This window comes from Lissotriton helveticus, chromosome 7 (assembly GCF_964261635.1).
Source record: "Lissotriton helveticus chromosome 7, aLisHel1.1, whole genome shotgun sequence".
Classification (NCBI taxonomy): domain Eukaryota; kingdom Metazoa; phylum Chordata; class Amphibia; order Caudata; family Salamandridae; genus Lissotriton; species Lissotriton helveticus.
This window is the reverse complement of record NC_136068.1, coordinates 350,311,939-350,331,391: the sequence shown is the minus strand read 5'-3', so window position 1 is coordinate 350,331,391 and position 19,453 is coordinate 350,311,939. Positions and strand designations below refer to the sequence as shown.

At 47.9% G+C, this 19,453-nt stretch overlaps 1 protein-coding gene across 2 annotated transcripts in view; it reads right to left on the bottom strand.

Moving 5' to 3' along the window:
- PLCG1 (phospholipase C gamma 1) overlaps positions 1 to 19,453 on the bottom strand; it is a 595,860-nt gene that overhangs the window by 257,139 nt on the left and 319,268 nt on the right. For both annotated transcript variants that reach the window (XM_078652159.1, XM_078652158.1), the window contains exons 8-9: positions 17,062 to 17,134; positions 2,666 to 2,767 (exon numbers count right to left, since the gene is read on the bottom strand). In XM_078652159.1, the coding sequence (XP_078508285.1) occupies positions 2,666 to 2,767; positions 17,062 to 17,134 (175 nt within the window). The remainder of the gene's footprint in view (positions 1 to 2,665; positions 2,768 to 17,061; positions 17,135 to 19,453) is intronic.

The window sequence follows — 19,453 nt, the reverse complement described above, 5'->3', positions numbered from 1 at the left end:
TCCAGACCACTGGCGTCCCCTAGCTCTCCTGACCAGTCCTGGTAAGACTGACACTCCCATGCCAGAGGGTCTTCAGACCCTTCCCAATCCCCCTCACCACCCTTCTCCTGATACTCAGGACCAAAGGATGGGGCCGGGTCATAGAAAAAGAAATTTCCCATCGACGTCAGATACGGCGCCGATCCGGCGCCGGACCCGAATCGAGGGAGGGATCGGGGACGGCGCCGCCAGGGGTGACACCCTAGGGGCTGGCGCCGGTGAGGTCGACCGGCGGCGACCAGGACCCGGAACCGGATCCTGCGGCACCGGGACCGAAGTCACTGGCGGCGTCCGGACCGAAGCACCCGACGACTCCCAGTCGGGGCCGCAGAACCCGAAGGTGCCGCGGGGCCCGATGGATGAGTGAGCGACCTCATGGCCGAGAGGAAGGCCTTGATCTCCTACGGCGTCGCGTGCTGCCCAGGGACCGTCGGGTATGGAGCAGGCCGCGACGCCAACGGCTCCGGCGGAGCCGCATGGGCGGTGGCGCCCGAACCCCTGGCCGCGTCGCGCGAGCGTCGGGGGGAGTCAGAAGAGCGATGACGTCTCTTCGACTTCTTGTGCTTACTTGAGGAGCCTGAAGACCGTGGACGACTCCCGGAGCCATGGTGGCTCCGACCCCGCAAATGGTCCCTCGACCTCCTCGCGGACTGGGACCTTGAGCGGCGAGGGGCCGACTGCCGGAGCTCGAGCCGCTTGCGGGACCGCTCCCGCCTAGCCTTAGACGTCAGGGCTCGACAGTCGGAACAGGCCTAGTCGTCGTGGTCGAGGCCTAGGCAATGAAGACACCGGCGATGGGGGTCGGTAACCGACATCAGTCGGTCGCAGTCGGCGCAGAGTTTGAACCCGGGCATCCCTACCGGCACCGTCGGAGTCGTACAGACTTCGAAGTAGATCAAAAATGATCGAAAAAGTTTAGTCAAAAATTGACTAAGGGTACCACTTTTTCCGGAACGGCGCTTGCTGGCGCGGAAAAAAGAAGAACTGACGTCAGCGCGTGAGGACGGCGTCTAAGTACTCCAGCGACGTCATTCCGGCACCCACGACGCCGACGACGGACGCGGAGCCGCAGACGACGCCTAACGACGGGCAAGGGTACTGCTACGCAAACATTTCCGGATCCAGTCTGACGCCTGGGGATATTCTAAGGTAAGGAATCTAATACTAACCTGTTTCTTTCAGATCAGGAGAATCGGACACCTAGAAATGCTAATTTGAATTTTTGGGATTCCTTGGGTTGCACTCCAGACCCCAGCATACTGTTCTTCTCGGACTCAGATCCTTACATAGGTTTGGTCCTATAAAAGGTGCAAAAAATGCACAACCCTGAATAGGTTTTGTTTTGCAGTAGTGCCAAGGCAAACAACCTTTGGTATCAAAATACAACATTTTAACAAAAAATCCTACTCCAGGGCGTTAGACTCTTTGAAGGTATATTTCAACTTTGAGGTTGATCAAATGCAAAATCACATTTCTAGATGTGCAGTGCCTACTTAGTGAGACACAATTGAGTTGCACGCAGCATGATCTCTCATACATTGGCCAACAGGAGGAACAGTTTGCTACTCAATTCTCCTGTGAAGGCAGAGTTTGGTACCAAGTGTGTGAAATAAGTAAATCTCAAGGATGAGTACGAGGCCATCCAGATAACAAGCCTATGCACAACACATGCGTTTAAATCCAGTGCCTAGCTGAAGACGTGTTTCTGTGCTGGCGCCTAACAGCTTTTCAGGGCAGCACCCAGTATGGAAACCAATTCATATAATAGCTGAATGAGCCAGGCTTTTATGTTACATGCTTGCATCTTCCAAGACTTGGGCCCATTTCCAATTGTTGCAAACGAAGCAAAACATGACACTGAACCAGAAACTGAAGAAGCAAAAATGTAGTGTGAAGGACTTTCCACATTCTTTACTTCATTAGCTACATTTTAGTCCTATTTTACATTATGTGGCTTTCTCAAACCGGAAGCCATTGGACAAAGCAAACTAGCCATGCCAGATTTCAAGAGTCAGTTTATTAGTAAAAAATGAGTGCAAATCAGCAGCATGGCCATTACCCCCTCACCGTCTCCCTGGAGTGTAAAGGCATCATGGTATTCAAAACTCTTTTATTGTTTGGATTTTCATTTAGCGTACACAAATCTGTTCAGTGTGATGACACTTTACAAAAGTGGAGACACCTTGTGAGTGATGCAGTCAAAAGATATGTATGTCTTAAAAGAGGCATGCCATGGTTTCCAGTGAGTTGAGGTAACAATGTGTGAAATTCATCCAAACTACAAAGTTGCAAACCTACCAAGAACGGTTTGACGTTACATTATTTGATTGCACACTTTAAGAAAGCCAGCTTGATTTTAAAAATAAGATTAGGTGATATCTCCACATTTATGAGGATCCTGTGTTTACAAAATGGTATGGCATGAAGACACCTCCCGGAACCATTTCAGCATCTAATTTCAACACCTCCTGCTGCACTTAGAAACTGTACTTAGCGTTTTATGTGTAACTCTGAAATATAGAGGCAATTGGAACCCCATTTACTCTCTGCCCAGGATTTGAATATTCATTTTTTTTTCTAGCAAAGGGGCCACGGTCTTTTCTTAGCAATAAGCTTGGGCTCTCACCTCATCCAGAGTGAAGTAAGGTTCCTCAATCTCTCTTAATGGGTCACGTAGAAAGTTGAACATGAACTCCTGAACGTGGAGGACATCAGTGGCCCACAGCTCCTGCAGAGAAGACATGAGATGACATAAGGATGGAATAATACTTTTGAACAAGTGAATTATTGGTCAGCCGATTCTCAGGAGTTTGGTTTGGCCCCATTGCAAAAACAGCATCAACACCTGAAATACATTTTTTATTAAAATTGAATGATTTAATATTAAACCGGATTGAAAGTATTAAGCCATCCATGACTGAGACTCAGAAGACCTGAGCAATTTTCCCCTTTAAATACACTCACAATGGTGGACGGTGTTACTAAAAACGTTATTTGAAATCCTGTCCAAGGCAAATAACTCAAAGTATGGGAGAGGGCCATGTTCATTTCTTGTCAACTGAAAGGATTCTTGGGATGAGCCAGTTAGTTTTTGACAATTGACAACACTTAGGGCTTTATTACCAGTTTCATGGTCCTCCTGCGGTGCCGCCTCCACGCCGTCCGCGGGAGGCCTGCCAAAGCCGTAGTGTGCCCGCCCACAGAATGAAGATGGAGTAGTTTCTTACCTGTAACTCCAGTTCTGTAGTAGGGGTATCTCTATGTATAGTCATAATCTTGAGAATAGTCCCGCCCATGTACGGGGACCCCGGAGCAATCGAAATAGTCTCTTAAGTTGTCTTCCTCTGCAGTCCTGCATAGACACTTAAGAGAAAATCAAAGACAAATAATGCAGCCTAAAACTACAAGGCTACATTGGCCAACACTTCGTCTGGAAGTGAAAAAGGATAGCCAAATAATGTTCAAATTTACACATTTTGTTAAGTTTCAAACAGAGAAACTCCCCTTCACAAAAATCCTTTGAAATGATAGATAGGAAGGGTTGGACAGACAACCCCCATAGGCTGCCATTATCTGTCTGGAAAAGGGATACCGTGCCTTTAAGGAACTCTCCAGAGACCCTCGGTATCCCAGGATGCACAGCCAAATTCCTTTTACTTTCAGTTCTTTTTGAAGGTGTATAAAGCCAGGCCTGTACCATACAGTACATTTATCATTTTCTCCACCGGGGAGGAGGGCAGGCGCTTATGACTATAACAGAGACACCCCTACTACAGAACTGGAGTTACAGGTAAGAAACTACTCCTTCTGTAGTAGGGGGTCTCTGTGTATAGTTATAATCTTGTCAATAGAATGGCAAGCCCATCCCAAACACCAACCCAGCGGTGGAGGAAACAGACAACACCCCTACTGTGCAAACAGATTTCTCAATGAAGCCTGCCCAACCTGAGCATCTGCCCTGGCATCAGAGTCCAGACAGTAGTGTTTAGCAAAGGTATGGACCGACTTCCAAGTGGCAGCCCTACAGATATCTGCAATGGGAACATTACGTAGCAAAGCCGTTGTAGCCGCTTTGCCCCTGGTGGAATGAGCCTTAGGCCTACCCCTTAAGGTTTTGTTAGCCTTTTGGTAACATAACTGGATACAGGACACAATCCACCTAGAGATGGACTGTTTGGAAGTGGCAAGACCAATCCTGACTGATCCGTAATTGACAAACAATTGGTCTGACCTACGAATGACCTTGGTCTTATCCAAATAGAATTGCAACACTCTTCTGACATCTAGGGAATGAAGAGACCTCTTCGCTGGTGTGAAGGATTTTGGAAAAAACATAGGTAAGGTTATAGTCTGATTGACATGGAAATCAGAAATCACTTTAGGAAGGAACTTCAGGTGAGTTCGCATCACTACCTTAGATGCATGAAATACAGTGTAAGGTTCTTGGCAACACAAGGCCTGGATTTCACTCACCCTGCGGGCCGATGTAATAGCCACCAGGACGGCCGCCTTCCAGGACAGATGTTGTAGAGAAGCCTTATGAATAGGTTCAAAAGGTTCCTTCGTCAAGCGAGACAGCACCACATTCAGCTCCCATGAAGGTGAAGGATGCCAAACAGGGGTAAACACTTTCTTCAATCCCTCCAAAAAATCTTTCATCACAGGAATCTGGAAGAAGGATGTTTGTGAAGGGCATTTCCTATACGCAGTTAATGCTGCAAGGTGAACCTTAATAGAATGAAAATTAAGGCCAGATTGAGCCAAATGCAAGAGGTATGGAAGAATGACATCTTCCTTGCAGGTGGTAGGATCATAGTTCTTGGACTTGCACCAGATGCAGAACCTTTTCCATTTGTAGGCATAGGAAGTCCTTGTGGAAGGTCGCTTCGCCTCCTTGAGTATCTCCATGCAATTATCAGGTAAATTCAGGTGTCCATATTGCACTCTCTCAGGAGCCATGCCGCCAAACTCAATGATGAGAGGTTGGGGTGCACCATCTGCCCCCCGAACTTCGTGAGAAGGTCCGGCCGACACAGCAGCCGCAGGTGGGGTTGAAGAGACCGGTGGAGCAGGTCTGTGAACCACCACTGTCGAGGCCACTCCGGAGCAATGAGGATCATTCGTGCTCTGGACTGAGACCGCTTGATGAGTACTGCCGGAATCAGGGGAATGGGTGGAAAAGCGTACAGAAAGCTGTTTGACCAGCTGATCCATAGCGCATTCCCCAGAGTCCCCGGTTGGTAGAACCTGGAGGCGAAGTCTTGTTTCCTAGCACCTCGTCGTTTAGGACCCACTCGCGATTTTCTTGGACCAGCCTGCTGAGTGCGTCCGCCTGAGCATTCTGCACACCTGGCAGATGGGTAGCCGTTATCGTCAGTCCTCTGGCTAGCAGCCAGTGCCAGATCGCCTGCGTTTCTTGTGACAGTGTGCACAATCTGGAGCCCCCCTGCTTGTTGAGGTAATACATTGTGGTCGTATTGTCAGTATGTACAAGCAAGGAGTTGGTCTGTAAGGAAAGATGAAAGGTCTTCAGTGCCAAGTGAACAGCTCCGAGTTCCAGAAAATTGAAGTGATTCGTGGATTCCCCGGGGACGACGTTCCTTGGATCTGTAAATAGTCCAAATGCGCTCCCCAGCCGTGGAGCGAAGCATACGTCATGATAGTCTGAATGGGAATGTCCTTGTGGAATGGAACCCCCTTGAGGAGATTCTCTGCTGAGCACCACCATCTCAGGGACTGTTGAGCGTGTAGAGACAGTCGGATCCTGTCGTCCCAGCTCCCTCTTTTCTGGTCCCACTGATCCTCCAGACATTCCTGCAGCGGCCTCATGTGGAGGCGTGCATGTGGAGTGAGGAAGATGCAAGAGGCCATCGACCCCAGGAGAGATGACAACGTCCTCACTGTCGTAGATAGAACGGACATGAGAGCCTGAGCCTTCCGAAGGATCGATTAGCGTCGCTCCTCCGAAGGAGACACACTTGCTGAGAGAGTATCGATGGAGGCTCCCAAGTACTGTAGGCACTGAACAGGAGTCAGAACAGACTTGGACATGTTCATGTGCAACCCCAGCTGGTTCAACAGAACGGCCGTCCTGTTGAAGTGCAATTGCGCTTCCTGGAAGGTGGAAGCTTTGATTAACCAGTCGTCCAGGTACGGGTAGACAAACACCATGTTCTTTCTCAGGTGCGCTGCCACCACTGCCATGCATTTTGAAAAAGTCCTGGGTGCAGACTTCAGTCTAAACGGTAGTACGGTGTACTGATAGTGATCGGTGCCGACTAGAAAGCGCAGGAACTTCCGGTGTTTCCGTGCAATGGGCACATGGAAGTACGCATCCTGCAGATCTATTGCGTAAAGCCAGTCTCCTCTTTGCAGCTGAGGATAAATCTGGTGCAAAGACAGCATGCAAAACTTCTCCCTGCGAATCCATTTGTTTGCTTGTCGCAAATCCAGAATGGGCCTGAACTCGTTTTTGTCCTTCTTGCGTACCAGAAAGAATCTTGAGTATAGACCCTTTCCCCTTTGAGACAGAGGGACGTCTTCTATCGCCCTTTTTCTTAACCGGGTATCGGCCTCCGCTTGAAGCTCGCGCAGCTGGTACTGCGAGCGAACCGGTGGAATTGCTGGAGGAGGGCTGACAAAACGAAGACTGTATCCATTGCAAACAATATTCAGCACCCACTTGTCCAGAGTAATTTTTCTCCACTCTGCCAAGTAATTTTGTATGCTTCCCCCCACCGGAGCGGGTAACAGACGAGGGGAAGTAACTCCTCAGGGCTTAGACCCGGCCGGGCCCTTGTTCGCCGAGGAGGATTGCTGGCCGCCTCTGCCCCTCTGACCCTTCTGGAAGGGCTGCGCTGGTACTGCTGCTGCTGTTGTTGCTGCTGGCCAGCTTGACGACCTTGCCCTCGCCTCTGGGAACCATACCGCCTCTGGAAAGGACGGAAGGACTTCTGTTGTTCCTTTGGTTTCTCCAAACCAACAGCCTTCAGCGTCTCTACTTCCTCCTTCATGCAGGCCATTTCCTCATCTGCATTTGTCCCGAAGAGGGTCGATCCCAAGAATGCCAAATTCGCGACCCTCTGTTGCGCCTCTGGCTTAAGAGAGGTAAGGCGCAACCAGGAATGACATCTCAAGTTGATGCCATGGCAGTACCCATGAGCAGCCAGGCGAGAGGTGTCTGCCTCCGAGCTGATGACTTAATTTGAGACCATCATGCCCTCGTTCAATATCTCCTGGAAGTCTTCTCGCCAATACCTCGGAGCTCAATAAACTGTTGCAGGGACTCCCACAAGGAGAGGTCATAGCGACCCAAGAGCGCCGAGGCACTTGCCGCTTTCATCGAGGTGCCAGCCGTACTGCAGACTTTCCATCCAGCTGAGTCCATCTGACGGCTCTCCTTGTCCGGAGGGACCATAGACGAAGGTGCAGTCGAATGCTGCTTCTTGGCCGCTGTCATGATTACAGAATCCGGGACAGGATCTGACCTCAAGAACGCCGATCAGAATCCGGGGGGCTATACTTCTTTTGAAGTCAAGATGGCGCCGACTTCACCGAGGCCAGCGTCAGAAACAGCTCCATTGCCGGTTCCTCCAGTCCTGGCACCAAAGGCAACAAAGGGCAAGAGAGATGTCTTTTATGCAAAGTCTCAAAGATCACAGAGGTAGAAGGAGTGGGTACCGTCAATGTGATCCCTAACTTCGCTGCCCCCCTAAGCAGCACATCCTGGAATGTCACAATGTCGCCCACAGGCGACACTCTTGTAGGAGGAGGGTCCGATAACGTGGGAGAATACCTCCGGTCACTGGAAGAGTCCGTGTGACTGGACCGAAACCTTTCCCTCCGATGGCTTTGACGGGACCTTGTCGAGGAGCGACGCTCACTGCGAGAGTGATACCTCCCTCTGGACCTTGACCTAGACCTCCTGGGTCTCGCAGGAACCGCTGGCTTTGGAGGAGGCGGAAGCGGAGGAGTCGGAGCCGGAACCCCAGGTTGTGGAGGCCGGGGAGGCAGTGAAGAAGGGGGCGGAGGTGGTGGAGGCGGAGGAGGAGGCTCCCTAGGAGGCAGTGGCGAAGAGTAGGAGGCGTAGGAGTCCTTGGACTAGAGGGCGAAAAGGTCCGTGAATAATCACATTCCGGTGACCTAAGCACTCTCCCCTTCTTACAAACAGGCCTCGAGGAGGATGCTCTGGAGGCAGACCACTTTGCGGACGAGTGCCGGTGCTGCCGCGACCGGGAACTCGCCGATGAAGATGATAGACTAACCACCGAGGCACTGGACACCGTCCTGGGCCTTGACCGTCTCCTCTACGTCGATTTGTCTCTCCATGACGTCAACCTCTTTGACTTCCCTTTTCTAGACGTCGATCTTCCAGACATCGATGAACTCCTCGACGTCGACTTGTCTGACCTTGACGTCGACCTTTGCGTCGACGTTGAAGGCGAACGGCGGTGTCGTCTTGACGGCGAGCGCCTTCGCGACACATCACGACGTCGATGGTGTGTCGACGTCTACCTCGTCCGAGGTCTCGACGTCCTAACCCTCGAGGTCGAACGGCGATGCCACTTCGACCGGGAGCATATGGTGGTCATACCTCTCTACGCCGACGTCGAAGCCATCGACGTCGACCAGGACCGGTGCCTTTTCTGGGCCTTTTCTTGACTGGGGAGCCCCCAGAGGCCGATGCACGGGCAGAGGACGATGACAGAGTCCCTCCATGCCCAGAAGTCTCACCTGGTTCTTGGTGTCTCCTCTGCTCCAGGCCTTGGAGACGAATCTTCTCCCTGTCACGCAGGGCCCTCCTGGAGAAAGAGTGACAAATGTCACAGGAGTCAGGGGCATTGGTGGAGGGGAAGCAGAGTATACATACTCTGTGGGGGTCAGATTTTGCCTTCTTCCTACCACACTCAGGGCACTTGTCGAATAAAGTGGCATTTTCGACAAAAAGCGGTGGCAAAACTGGCTAAAAAGCACAGCAACTGAAAGAGGAAGACCCTAGAGGTCGAGCTAAACACTTAAAACTCTGGAAGAGTGCCAAAAATTTAAGTAATACCCAAAAAGGTAGAGCTCAATACTCCAGGGTCCTGCTAGCAGGAGCCGGAAAAAAGAACTGGAAGTAAAAGGACTTTGGCTGTGCATCCTGGGATACAGAGGGTCTCTGGTGAGTTCCTTAAAGGCACTCACCAGAGACCAGGCACATAATGGCAGCCTATGGGGCTTGTCTGTCCAACCCTTCCTCTCTATCATTTCAAAGGATTTTTGTGAAGGGGAGTTTCTTTATGTGTGAAACTTAACAAAATGCGTATATTTTTGACATTATTTGGCTATCCTTTTTCACTTCCAGATGAAGTGGTGTGGCGCCGCGGCCAGGGCGACTGACGCTGGAATCTGGGGATCAGGGTTCGATCCCCGGCTCCGGCGGCAGGTTAGCCCAGCACCATGTGACTCTGGGCAATAGCTTGCTTAATCTTCCCGAAGGCCCCCAGCGCCTAGAGACCCTTACGGGTGATTGTGCGCTTTACAAATGTGGATTATTATTATAATGTAGCCTTTTAGTTTTAGGCTGCATTATTTGTCTTTGATTTTCTCTTAAGTGTCTATGCAGGACTGCAGAGGAAGACAACTTAAGAGACTATATCGATTGCTCCGGGGTCCCGCACATGGGTGGGACTATTCACAAGATTATGACTATACACAGAGATCCCCTACTACAGAATGTAATCTATGGCAGGAGGTGCTGCAGCAGTGGGCTGTTAGGCTCATAGGAGAGCCCAACGTGTAGCCCGCCACCGTGACTGCATCTGCAGCACATTCCTGCATGGTGAGGCATGTATGCTACACTGTGCAGGAACAGGGGTGCACAACATGTTTTTATCAAACATTTCATATTAATAAGCCCACACTGATCCCAGTGATGGATTTATTAATAGATGCACCCAGAGGGCACCTTAGAGGTGCCCCCTAAAAACCTACCAACTACTGGTGTGCTCACGGACTGATCTTAGCCAGCCTACCAACTTAGACAAGTTTCTGACTTACAAGGGTATAAGATGTTTACCCCCCCCCCTTCCCCCAGGAAGCCTGCAAATTAGCATGGATCTTCAAAGAGCCCACCGCCTTTGGTATGCAAATCTGGCTTACCTCACACAAGAGGACGCCAACCCCTCCTTGACAAGGGCTCATTTAGCGCCTGGACAAGGCAGGAAAATTAATTGTCAGAAGCAAGTTCACCTTCAGGCTACTTCCGGCCCTAGGGGGGGTCTACCTGAAGTGAAGACGCAATTTCAAATTCTGCCATCTTGGTGTTGGCAAACTTAGGAACTCTGGGACAGGGTTATCCTCACTTCCCACAGGAAGTGGTCATATAGCGAGAATAGTGAGAACTGGGGCAGGAAGCCCATTGGCTGCTACCCTACACTTCCATAACACTCCTAAATTCAGTATTTAGGGGAGCCCCTGGTACCAGAATATCAGATCCTGCCAACCTGAAAGAAGAAGATGGACGTGAAGAGTCACAAGAACAGAAGTCCAGCAAATGACTTGCCGCCAACACTGCAGGCCTGCCTGCAGACTTTGACAATTGCGCCAAAGATGACTTGTCCTACAGCTGCTGCATCTCCAAAACCTGGGAGACCTGCCAGCACCTCACCCAGGAACCAAAACTCCAGTGAAGCAGCAGAGCTGCTTCCCTGCATCCTGCTGGCACCCAAAAAGACCGGAGAGGACTACGGACCGCCAAAAACCATACACCAGAAAGCACCACTGCATCTGTGCTGCCTAGCCAGAGCTGAAGTGGGAAAAGGTGCCAGCATGGTCCCCCACCCTTCAGAGACAAAGCCCAACTTGGACTTGCCCACTGTGGACTCACCGTCGCCGCCTGCATCCTATGTTTGCAGGCCTCCTTGACCGCAAGTGCTCCTGGTGACGAAAACCTGACGCCTAAAGATACCAGTCTCCCCTGGCCCGTGGAGAAGAGGACCATGGGTGTAACCATATCCCTGAGCATAGATAGGCCAGAGCTCCCCTGTTGGTTCAGCCAGACTGGCCACCCAGTCTAAACCTGCAGCCTCTTTTCATGAAGACAGAGCCTCATAGACCAACATTGGCCACCCAATGCTGTTTTGCACGTCTTCACCGGGCGCCCCAGTGCCACCCTGTGTGACCTCTTGGTACTGTGTTGGACCTTGCCCTATACTCACCTTAAGTCCAGGGGAATGGTCTTGTAAGTCGTTGTACTCTACCTGAATGCTGTATTTGTTTTTCCTCCCATAGGATAACATTGCAGCTTCTGAAAATTACACGAAGTGTTGACCTTTGAAAACTTGAACTATTTCTATCTCGAAATGTACTTACTGGATTGTATTGATTCTGGTGTATGTATACATGTATACATATATATATATATATATATATATATATATATTCACTGAAAAAACCTTAGGTTTCACACCAGTTATAGTTAGGTGGAAATTTTACTCGCATAAAACCATTGAAAATCCCACGTTATAGTTAGTTGGACTCACTATAACTTGCGCGTGCAATGCACTGCTGATGAGGTCACATATTACATCACTCATGACATGGTCAGTGACATCACTCATGACATCCCTGATGACATCTCAAATTACATCACTGATGACAACATCCTTGTGACAAAGTGGCAGACCTCCTATCAGCATAAAATAACCTTTGACACACACATTCAAAAATAGAAACTAACATTTTCTTAAAAAAGGAGAAACCAATACCAATTACAACAACTTATTAGGTAATTCCAACATCTACATACACATCCACTCATTCACCAACAGTTCTATATAGTCACACATGCATGTACTTACTCATCATATGTACTCATGCACCTATACATCCTGTTACACACTAATACTCATCCATATAGTTACTCACACACAAATTCACACATGCAAATAAACTATCAAAAAACCATTTACTTGATTATACTGCTATATACACACCACTACACATACTTCTACAGAAACGGAAACATATTTACTCTCTTAAACAATCAATTATAAAAACACATACTCACTAACCCACCCATACACACAATCATCCACCCATACAGTCTTGCACACATGCTGTCTTCAAAATACATACAAATAGTAAGTCACTTATTCATGCATCTGTGCTCTAAGTAATATCCCCCACCGAACCATACAGACACTGATACTGATACTCAAAAAAACAACTAATAACCCATATACACACTCATGTAGCTACTCACCAACCCATGCAGCCACTTATACACAAAGTGAGACACAGATACAGATATTTAAATATTTAAACATTACTCGCTAATATATGTATTCACTAAGATACATTTAATAAGTCAGTTAACCAATCAATTTTACACAAAAAAACATCCATTTAGACATTTATTTACCCATTTATTCTTCCATCAACCTTTAGATATACATATATAAAAAATATTTATTTTTCAGAAAGATACACATTCACTGGATGATGTCATCAGTGATGTCATTTGAGAAGTCATCAGTGATGTCATGAGTGATGTCACTGACCATGTCATGAGTGATGTAATATGTGACCTCATCAGCAGTGCATTGCACGCGCAAGTTATAGTGAGTCCAACTAACTATAACGTGGGAATTTCAATGGTTTTATGCGAGTAAAATTTCCACCTAACTATAACTGGTGTGAAACCTATGGGATATTCCGCCATTGGGCTATAGTTGGGCTACATCTGGCTGATATTTGGGCTACATTTGGGCTCTTTTGTCTCTGGTGGCCATCTTGGGAGACTGCATATCAGAATTTTTTTAATGAAATATAAGAGGTTTTGAGAAGTCACTCAAAATGTGCCCTGATTTTTCTTTCTTCAGCACTAATCATAATTTCTATGGCAAAATGAACCCCCTCATTTTGTCCCTTTGCAAATTGAATGTTTTAAGTATTAACATTTTATTCCAATCAAGATGACTTCAGGTGTGCCATACTTTTGTCATAAGTAAGACTGTTAGCGCTCTAGTTGTTCTTTAGAACACTCTGGGACATTCCGCCATTGGGCTATAGTTGGGCTACATCTGGCTGATATTTGGGCTACATTTGTTTTTTTTGTCTCTGGTGGCCATCTTTGGGCTACATTGGGCTACATTTGGGCTCTAACATATATATAGCCCAATATATATTTTTCAAAGTTAATTTTCGTAAAAACCACTGGAGCATATATCTTGAGACATAGCAAAGGCACATCGGGGTACCAGTACCTACAATTTTGCCAAGTTTGGTGGAAATCCATTCAGCCGTTCGGGCTAAAAGTGAGTCCAACCGCCCTAAGGAAATTAACATGGGGAAAACACGTTTTGGGACCCCCCTTTTATCTCAGCCCCCGCTTGACGGATCCCCCTGAAACTTTCAGGGAAGGAGCGCAGCGAGGCAAAGTTAAGGAAAATTACAGGCAGATCCCTCATTCGGCGCCAAAGTTATTCCCAATAGAATGTTGCGGATTTCCTATGGAAAACGATCCTAACTATAACTACCTACTGGCGACCGCCAGTAGGATATGGATATATATATATATATATATATATATATATATATATATATATATATATATATATATATATATATATATATATATATATATATATATATATATATATAGGTATCGTACCTGCGTCGGACCCGCACTTCAGCAGAGAGGGGTTCTTCGCGACCCGGGTCGGCCGCTAATATTCCAAATGTAAGAGCACCCACAGTTGGAGACCCACTCACAGCGTGATTAAAGTTTTATTTCACCAGGCAGCATCGCACAAACAGCTTCATGAGCACAGCAGGATTTTGGACACAGTCTTCCTAACGCGTTTCAGGCGTCCTCGCCTTTTATCAAAGGAATGGCATAGTTCGATCAGCATATACCTTCGCTGCTGATCGAACTATGCCATTCCTTGACTGTGGCCAAAATCCTGCTGTGCTCATGAAGCGGTTTGTGTTTGTTATTATTCACACAGCTCTGATGGTGCACTTCACGTACGGGCTCACAGCTGTTATTATTCACACAGCTCTGATGATGCACCTTACGCACGGGCTCACAGTTGTTATCCACACAGCTCTGATGATGCACCTCACGCACGGGGCTGACGCAGTTATTTACACAGCTTTGATGATGCACCTCAGGCACGTGCTCACAGTTATTATTCACACAGCTCTGATGATGCACCTCACGCAGGGGGCTGACGCAGTTATCACACAGTTCTGATGCACCTCACACACGAGGCTGGCGCAGTTATTATTTACACAGCTATGATGCACCTTAGGCACGGGCTCACAGCTGTTATTATTCACACAGCTCTGATGATGCACCTCACGCACGGGGCTGACGCAGTAATCATTCACACAGCTCTGATGATGCACCTTAGGCACGGGCTCACAGCTATTATTCACACAGCTCTGATGATGCACCTCACGCACGGGCTCACAGTTGCTATTCACACAGCTCTGATGATGCACCTCACGCACGGGGCTGACGCAGTTATTTACACAGCTTTGATGATGCACCTCAGGCACGGGCTCACAGCTGTTACGGTGCTTCCTTCTTTTTACTGGGGGCAACCTGGCTGGATAAATGCAGTGAAGTTTCTCAATGTAAAGACTTTGCTGCCTTAGCTGCATGCTTAAGTTTAAGCTCGGGAGTAAGCTCGGGAGAGGATGCATGCAGTACAGGCCGGACCCCGCTTCACTCTCACGGGCTCTCTTCCACCTCTTGCCCCGCAGCAGGAGCCCTCTGGAAGCATCACACGGGTCGTGAGGAGAGTTCAGCCCACAACGTACAAAATGTTCAGCAGTCTGAAAAAGATGTCCCCCTATCAGGCTGTTCTGGGGCCAAACCAGTAATAACGAGCAACACCTTCGGGTAAAGTTCGCGCTATACAAATTCGCATTACATAAATAACAATAAAAAAACGATCGCTATTGTAAAAAAAAGGTAAAACCCATACCAGACATGCGACCCGAGGGTGAGAGAGCGGAATGAGCGGAAGCAGGAATAGACTGCCGAAACCTGCCGTGGGGCGGGACTTCCGTTTCTGCTGGAAGCCTGCGCCCACGGAGTGCCCGGCCAGAGGAGCAGTGGTGACGCGGGGCTCCCATGCCCGAGGGAGAGCCCCGCGGTGGCGGCTGAAGTCCGGAGTGAGGTGAGTGGGGCTTAGTTGAAGTGGGGGGTGGCGGCGGGGGAGGGGGGGGTTTCTCTGTGCGCTGGTGTGCGCGCTGGTGTGTGTGTGTGCGTGTGCTCTTGTGCGTGTGCGGCGGGGGTGTGTGTCTCTGTGCGCTCGTGTGTATGCGTGCGAGTATGTGCGCTAGTGTGTGTGCGTATGTGTATGTCTCTGCGTATGTGCAAAGAAAATGAAAGCTGGCAACACTGTCGCTCTAACCGCGCACTCTCAGCCATCTGGACAGCAGTAAAAACGAAACCTAAACAAAGTGAAAGCACGGTCTCTCTAAGCACGCATTGGAAGGGAACCATAAGCTGCTCAATGGAACGCGTGTTCGCGTGCGCATGGCCCGCTCAATTCCGACTCTTTCACATGCACGTGGCCAGTCTTGTCTCCTGGAAAGCAGAGTCGCTAACAATAGGTCTCTGGCTTCGCGCGGTTAACGCCACGAGACCTAAAAAAACAAAAGCTCGAAATAGTAATCTATTGACCCTGTGAAGCGCTCAAGCTTTTTAGGAGATTTCAACTTCAGTTCTGAATAACATATAGAAGATGCTGAATAATAAATAGAAGATTTGTAGAGTGACAACGCCTTCAATGTTAAACTGGCACCAAGGGCAGGATAACCTCATCATCAAATTATATGCTTGGGTAAGTCATGGAATTCTGAATGCGTTATGACAGAATATCAAATGTGGTGGTAAATCCAACCCCATCTCATTCTCCTCACCAAACCACTCTCATAAAAACACTTATACAACCAGCTGAATATCTGGTGTGTCCAGCAGAAAATTTAAAGATGACCAATTGGTTATGAGAGTCGGGCGATTTCCAAGTGAGTGTTTGTTTTCATAACACCAGCATCCCACTAAATGCAACATCAATGAATCTGTGGCTAAAATAAATATATATAGTTAGGAGAATAGAAATGTAATATGAAGACATATGTGGTATTGTACACTGAATGTATTTAGTTTCTCAGAGGTAGCATAAGATAGTGGTAGATGGTTGTATAAGCCAGTTTGAATAAATCAGTTTAAATACTGACTTGATAGCGGAATATTTGGCAGATCCAATGTTAATAAACGTATGGCACAAGTCACATCAAATAATAGAGGTCCATGTTTCTGGATCTAAGAAAAAAATTGGACTATTGGAGGGGGGGGGGTGTATTGAATATGGATCCAATACATATATCCTATTGATCTTAAAAACCTTTAATTAAAAAATCATGAAAAATGCTAACAAGCCACTTTCAAGATGGCGATTCTGCATGCACTTTAAAAAGTCTATGTTTGTAAATCACTAGCAACATGCTTTTTAAGCTGCACATGAAATCCCAGCCTGTGCGCCAGCCTGTAAGTTTTACATAAATTGCTTGAGCGCTGCAGAAGCGCTCATCGCTCACAGTCATTACAATGGTGGATTTTGGGTGTGGACACGGATCAGACGTCAACCTGAATTTGGCTGCACTAGTTGAGAAAGCCGACTAGAGTGACTTCTTTTTCTAAAAGGTAGATGTCCTCAGCTCCCAAGTATCAATCACTAAAGCCATTTAAAAATAACAAAAGGTGGAAAGGATACAGTCAATAACAGCAGCATATCTCGGGCACACTCATTCGACACAGTAGAACAATAAGTTAAAAACAGTATTATAAAACAAATATGTTTATAAAAGGACATCTGTTATTGAAGGCGACTGCAGCCAGAACAACATCATCTAATAACTTTTGCATTTGAAAGTTTGAAGGATGTAGCGAGGTCATTGGACCCAACAAGTAGTGTGTTTGTTGGGGGTTGCATGCTAGAATGGAAATGCAGCTTTCTTTACCTTTTGGTATTCCAGTAAAAAGGCCTGGAAGTCCAGTAGGGTCACTTTCCCAAGGTCTGGTCTCCCTGCACTTCTAGAGAGCAGAAAAAAAAGGAAAAGAATATGTTATGAAAACAATAACATATACCACAGTCAGAATGATGCCTTAGAACAGGTATGAAAACTGAAAGATTTTTACAGTTTGATGAATAAGCAATCACTCATTTAAATAAGGAACAGCCCACGGGTGTCGCTACGCACATGTTACAGACTGGTTACTTACGTCCTACCAAGAGTTCGTGTTGAAATATATTCCCACGAGACACACTTGATTTTGTTGTGCTCTAGCAACATCACCAAGGGTCCATGTGCAGTAGGTGTCAAAACAAAGCAGTAGAGCAGTTCATTACCATGCCTTCGCTGGCGCAAGCCCTGGAGTGATGCCCCTCGGTACAGCCAGTCATGACTGAAGGCAGAGGCTCCCCTAGGAAAACCTTCTTTGCACAGCACTGTGTCCTCTCCCAGTCTGCCAGTCTGCAATAGTCCTCACAAAGCTATTAGGATTACTCACAGGGTTTTGATAGAGTAAACCTCCTAGAGTACTGTGGTGGTAGCTCACTGTGCCAATGCCAGCAACATTATCACAACGACCCATATCCCTTTTTACAAATGGGATGGGAACCCCAATTTCTAGTGCTGCCCCAAGGGCATGTGTAAGTGTTGTGTATGTATACACCCTCCTTCTCCTAATGTTCCCCTTTGCCATTTTCACTTTGATCAGAGCTTTTGAAAGCAGAAACTGTCCAAGTATCAAGTGGCAGTGTGCCCTAGAATGTACTCCATGGTGTAGTGATATAAGCAGACATGTGATGCCATAAAAAGTGACAGTGTGCTGGAGTGACCTCTGGAATCCTACGGTGGTATCTGCCTTGGAACTAAACTCTCTTTCTAACCTTCAGCGTAATACTCCTTAGCAGGAACCAGAATCCATCCCAATGTCTCCGGACTAACCACTGGGCCCAGGACTACAGAGACCAGTGTGAACATGTGTCACAAAGTAACCATGGTAATAAGGACCATCAAACAATGTCATACCTCCGACCACAAATAATCTGCTCAAGGCCCCATAATGATCATCAGTGCAATACCTTATAAAGGACATCAGTGAAGAGTGAGATAGAGGCCATCAGCGTAATGCTCCAGAGTGGACATAAGCGCAATTTCCCACTGTAGGAAACTGGGGTATTGTTGCAGTTCTCCGGCTACATTGTGGCTTTACTGAAAATAGGGATTTTTGTATCAAACATCTCAAATTGATAAACCCACGATGATGCTAGAGTTGGATTTACCAAAACATGAACCCAGAGGGCACCTTAGAGGTACCCCCTGAAAACCTACCAGCCTCTGGTGTTCTTGCTGACTGGTTTCTGCAGCCTGTCACTTGAGATGCTGTTTTGACCTCCTGGGGTGAGATTTTTTTGCTCTCAGGAGACCCAGAACAAAAGCCTGCCCAGGAAGAGGGTGTAACACCCCCACCCACAGGATGACCTGTTGATTAGCCTCCTTGGGCCATCAAGGTTCAAAAAGCTGCAGCCTTTGGAATGTGAAACTGGCTCAAGCCCCCCTTTGTCTAGGAACCCCTTGGCACCTGGACAGGCAGGAAAATTAGCTAGTCAGGTAGGCGTGCCACCTCCAGACTAGTACCACCCCTAAGGTGGGCTACTGTGAGGTGGATACGACGTTTCAGAAGTAGCCATCTTTGTAATAGCATACTGAGAAATTCTGGGACAGGGTTATGCCCACTCCCCACAGGAAGGGGTCATATGGGGGTCATAGTGCCCACAAGGGTCAGTAGACCATTGACTACTATCCTACAAACCTCTAAAGCCCCTAAATTCATTTTTTTAGGGGAAACCCTGGCACCAGAGAAGCAGATCCAGATTACCTAAAAAGACAGAGGACACCAAAGAGCCGCAAAAGCAGAGATGAGAGAAGAAGCAGCTGGCCTGGTACCAACCCTGCCAGCCTGTCTGCATCCCATTACGAAAACTGTCCCAAAGTTGACTTGTTCTGCAGCTGTTGACTCCAGAAACCTGGAAGGACTGCCTGCCTTCAAAAAAGACTCAAGGCCTCCTGTGAACAGCGGATCTATTCTGAAGAAAGTCCAAAAAACACCCCGTAGTCACTACTGCTCCCGTCGCCTCCAGCCCGAGTTGAAGTGGGCCACAGGTGGCTACAAGGTCCTCCAGCCCTCCAGAGCTCGAGTCCATCATGGTTTTACCCCTCCTGGACACCCCAACGTCGCCTGCAGCCTATGCACAAAGACCCCCTCAACCGTGACCGCTCAGGTAAGGAAAAAACTGTCGCCTAAGGACACCCCTTTACCCGTGGCTTCTGGGCCTTAGAGAAGAGA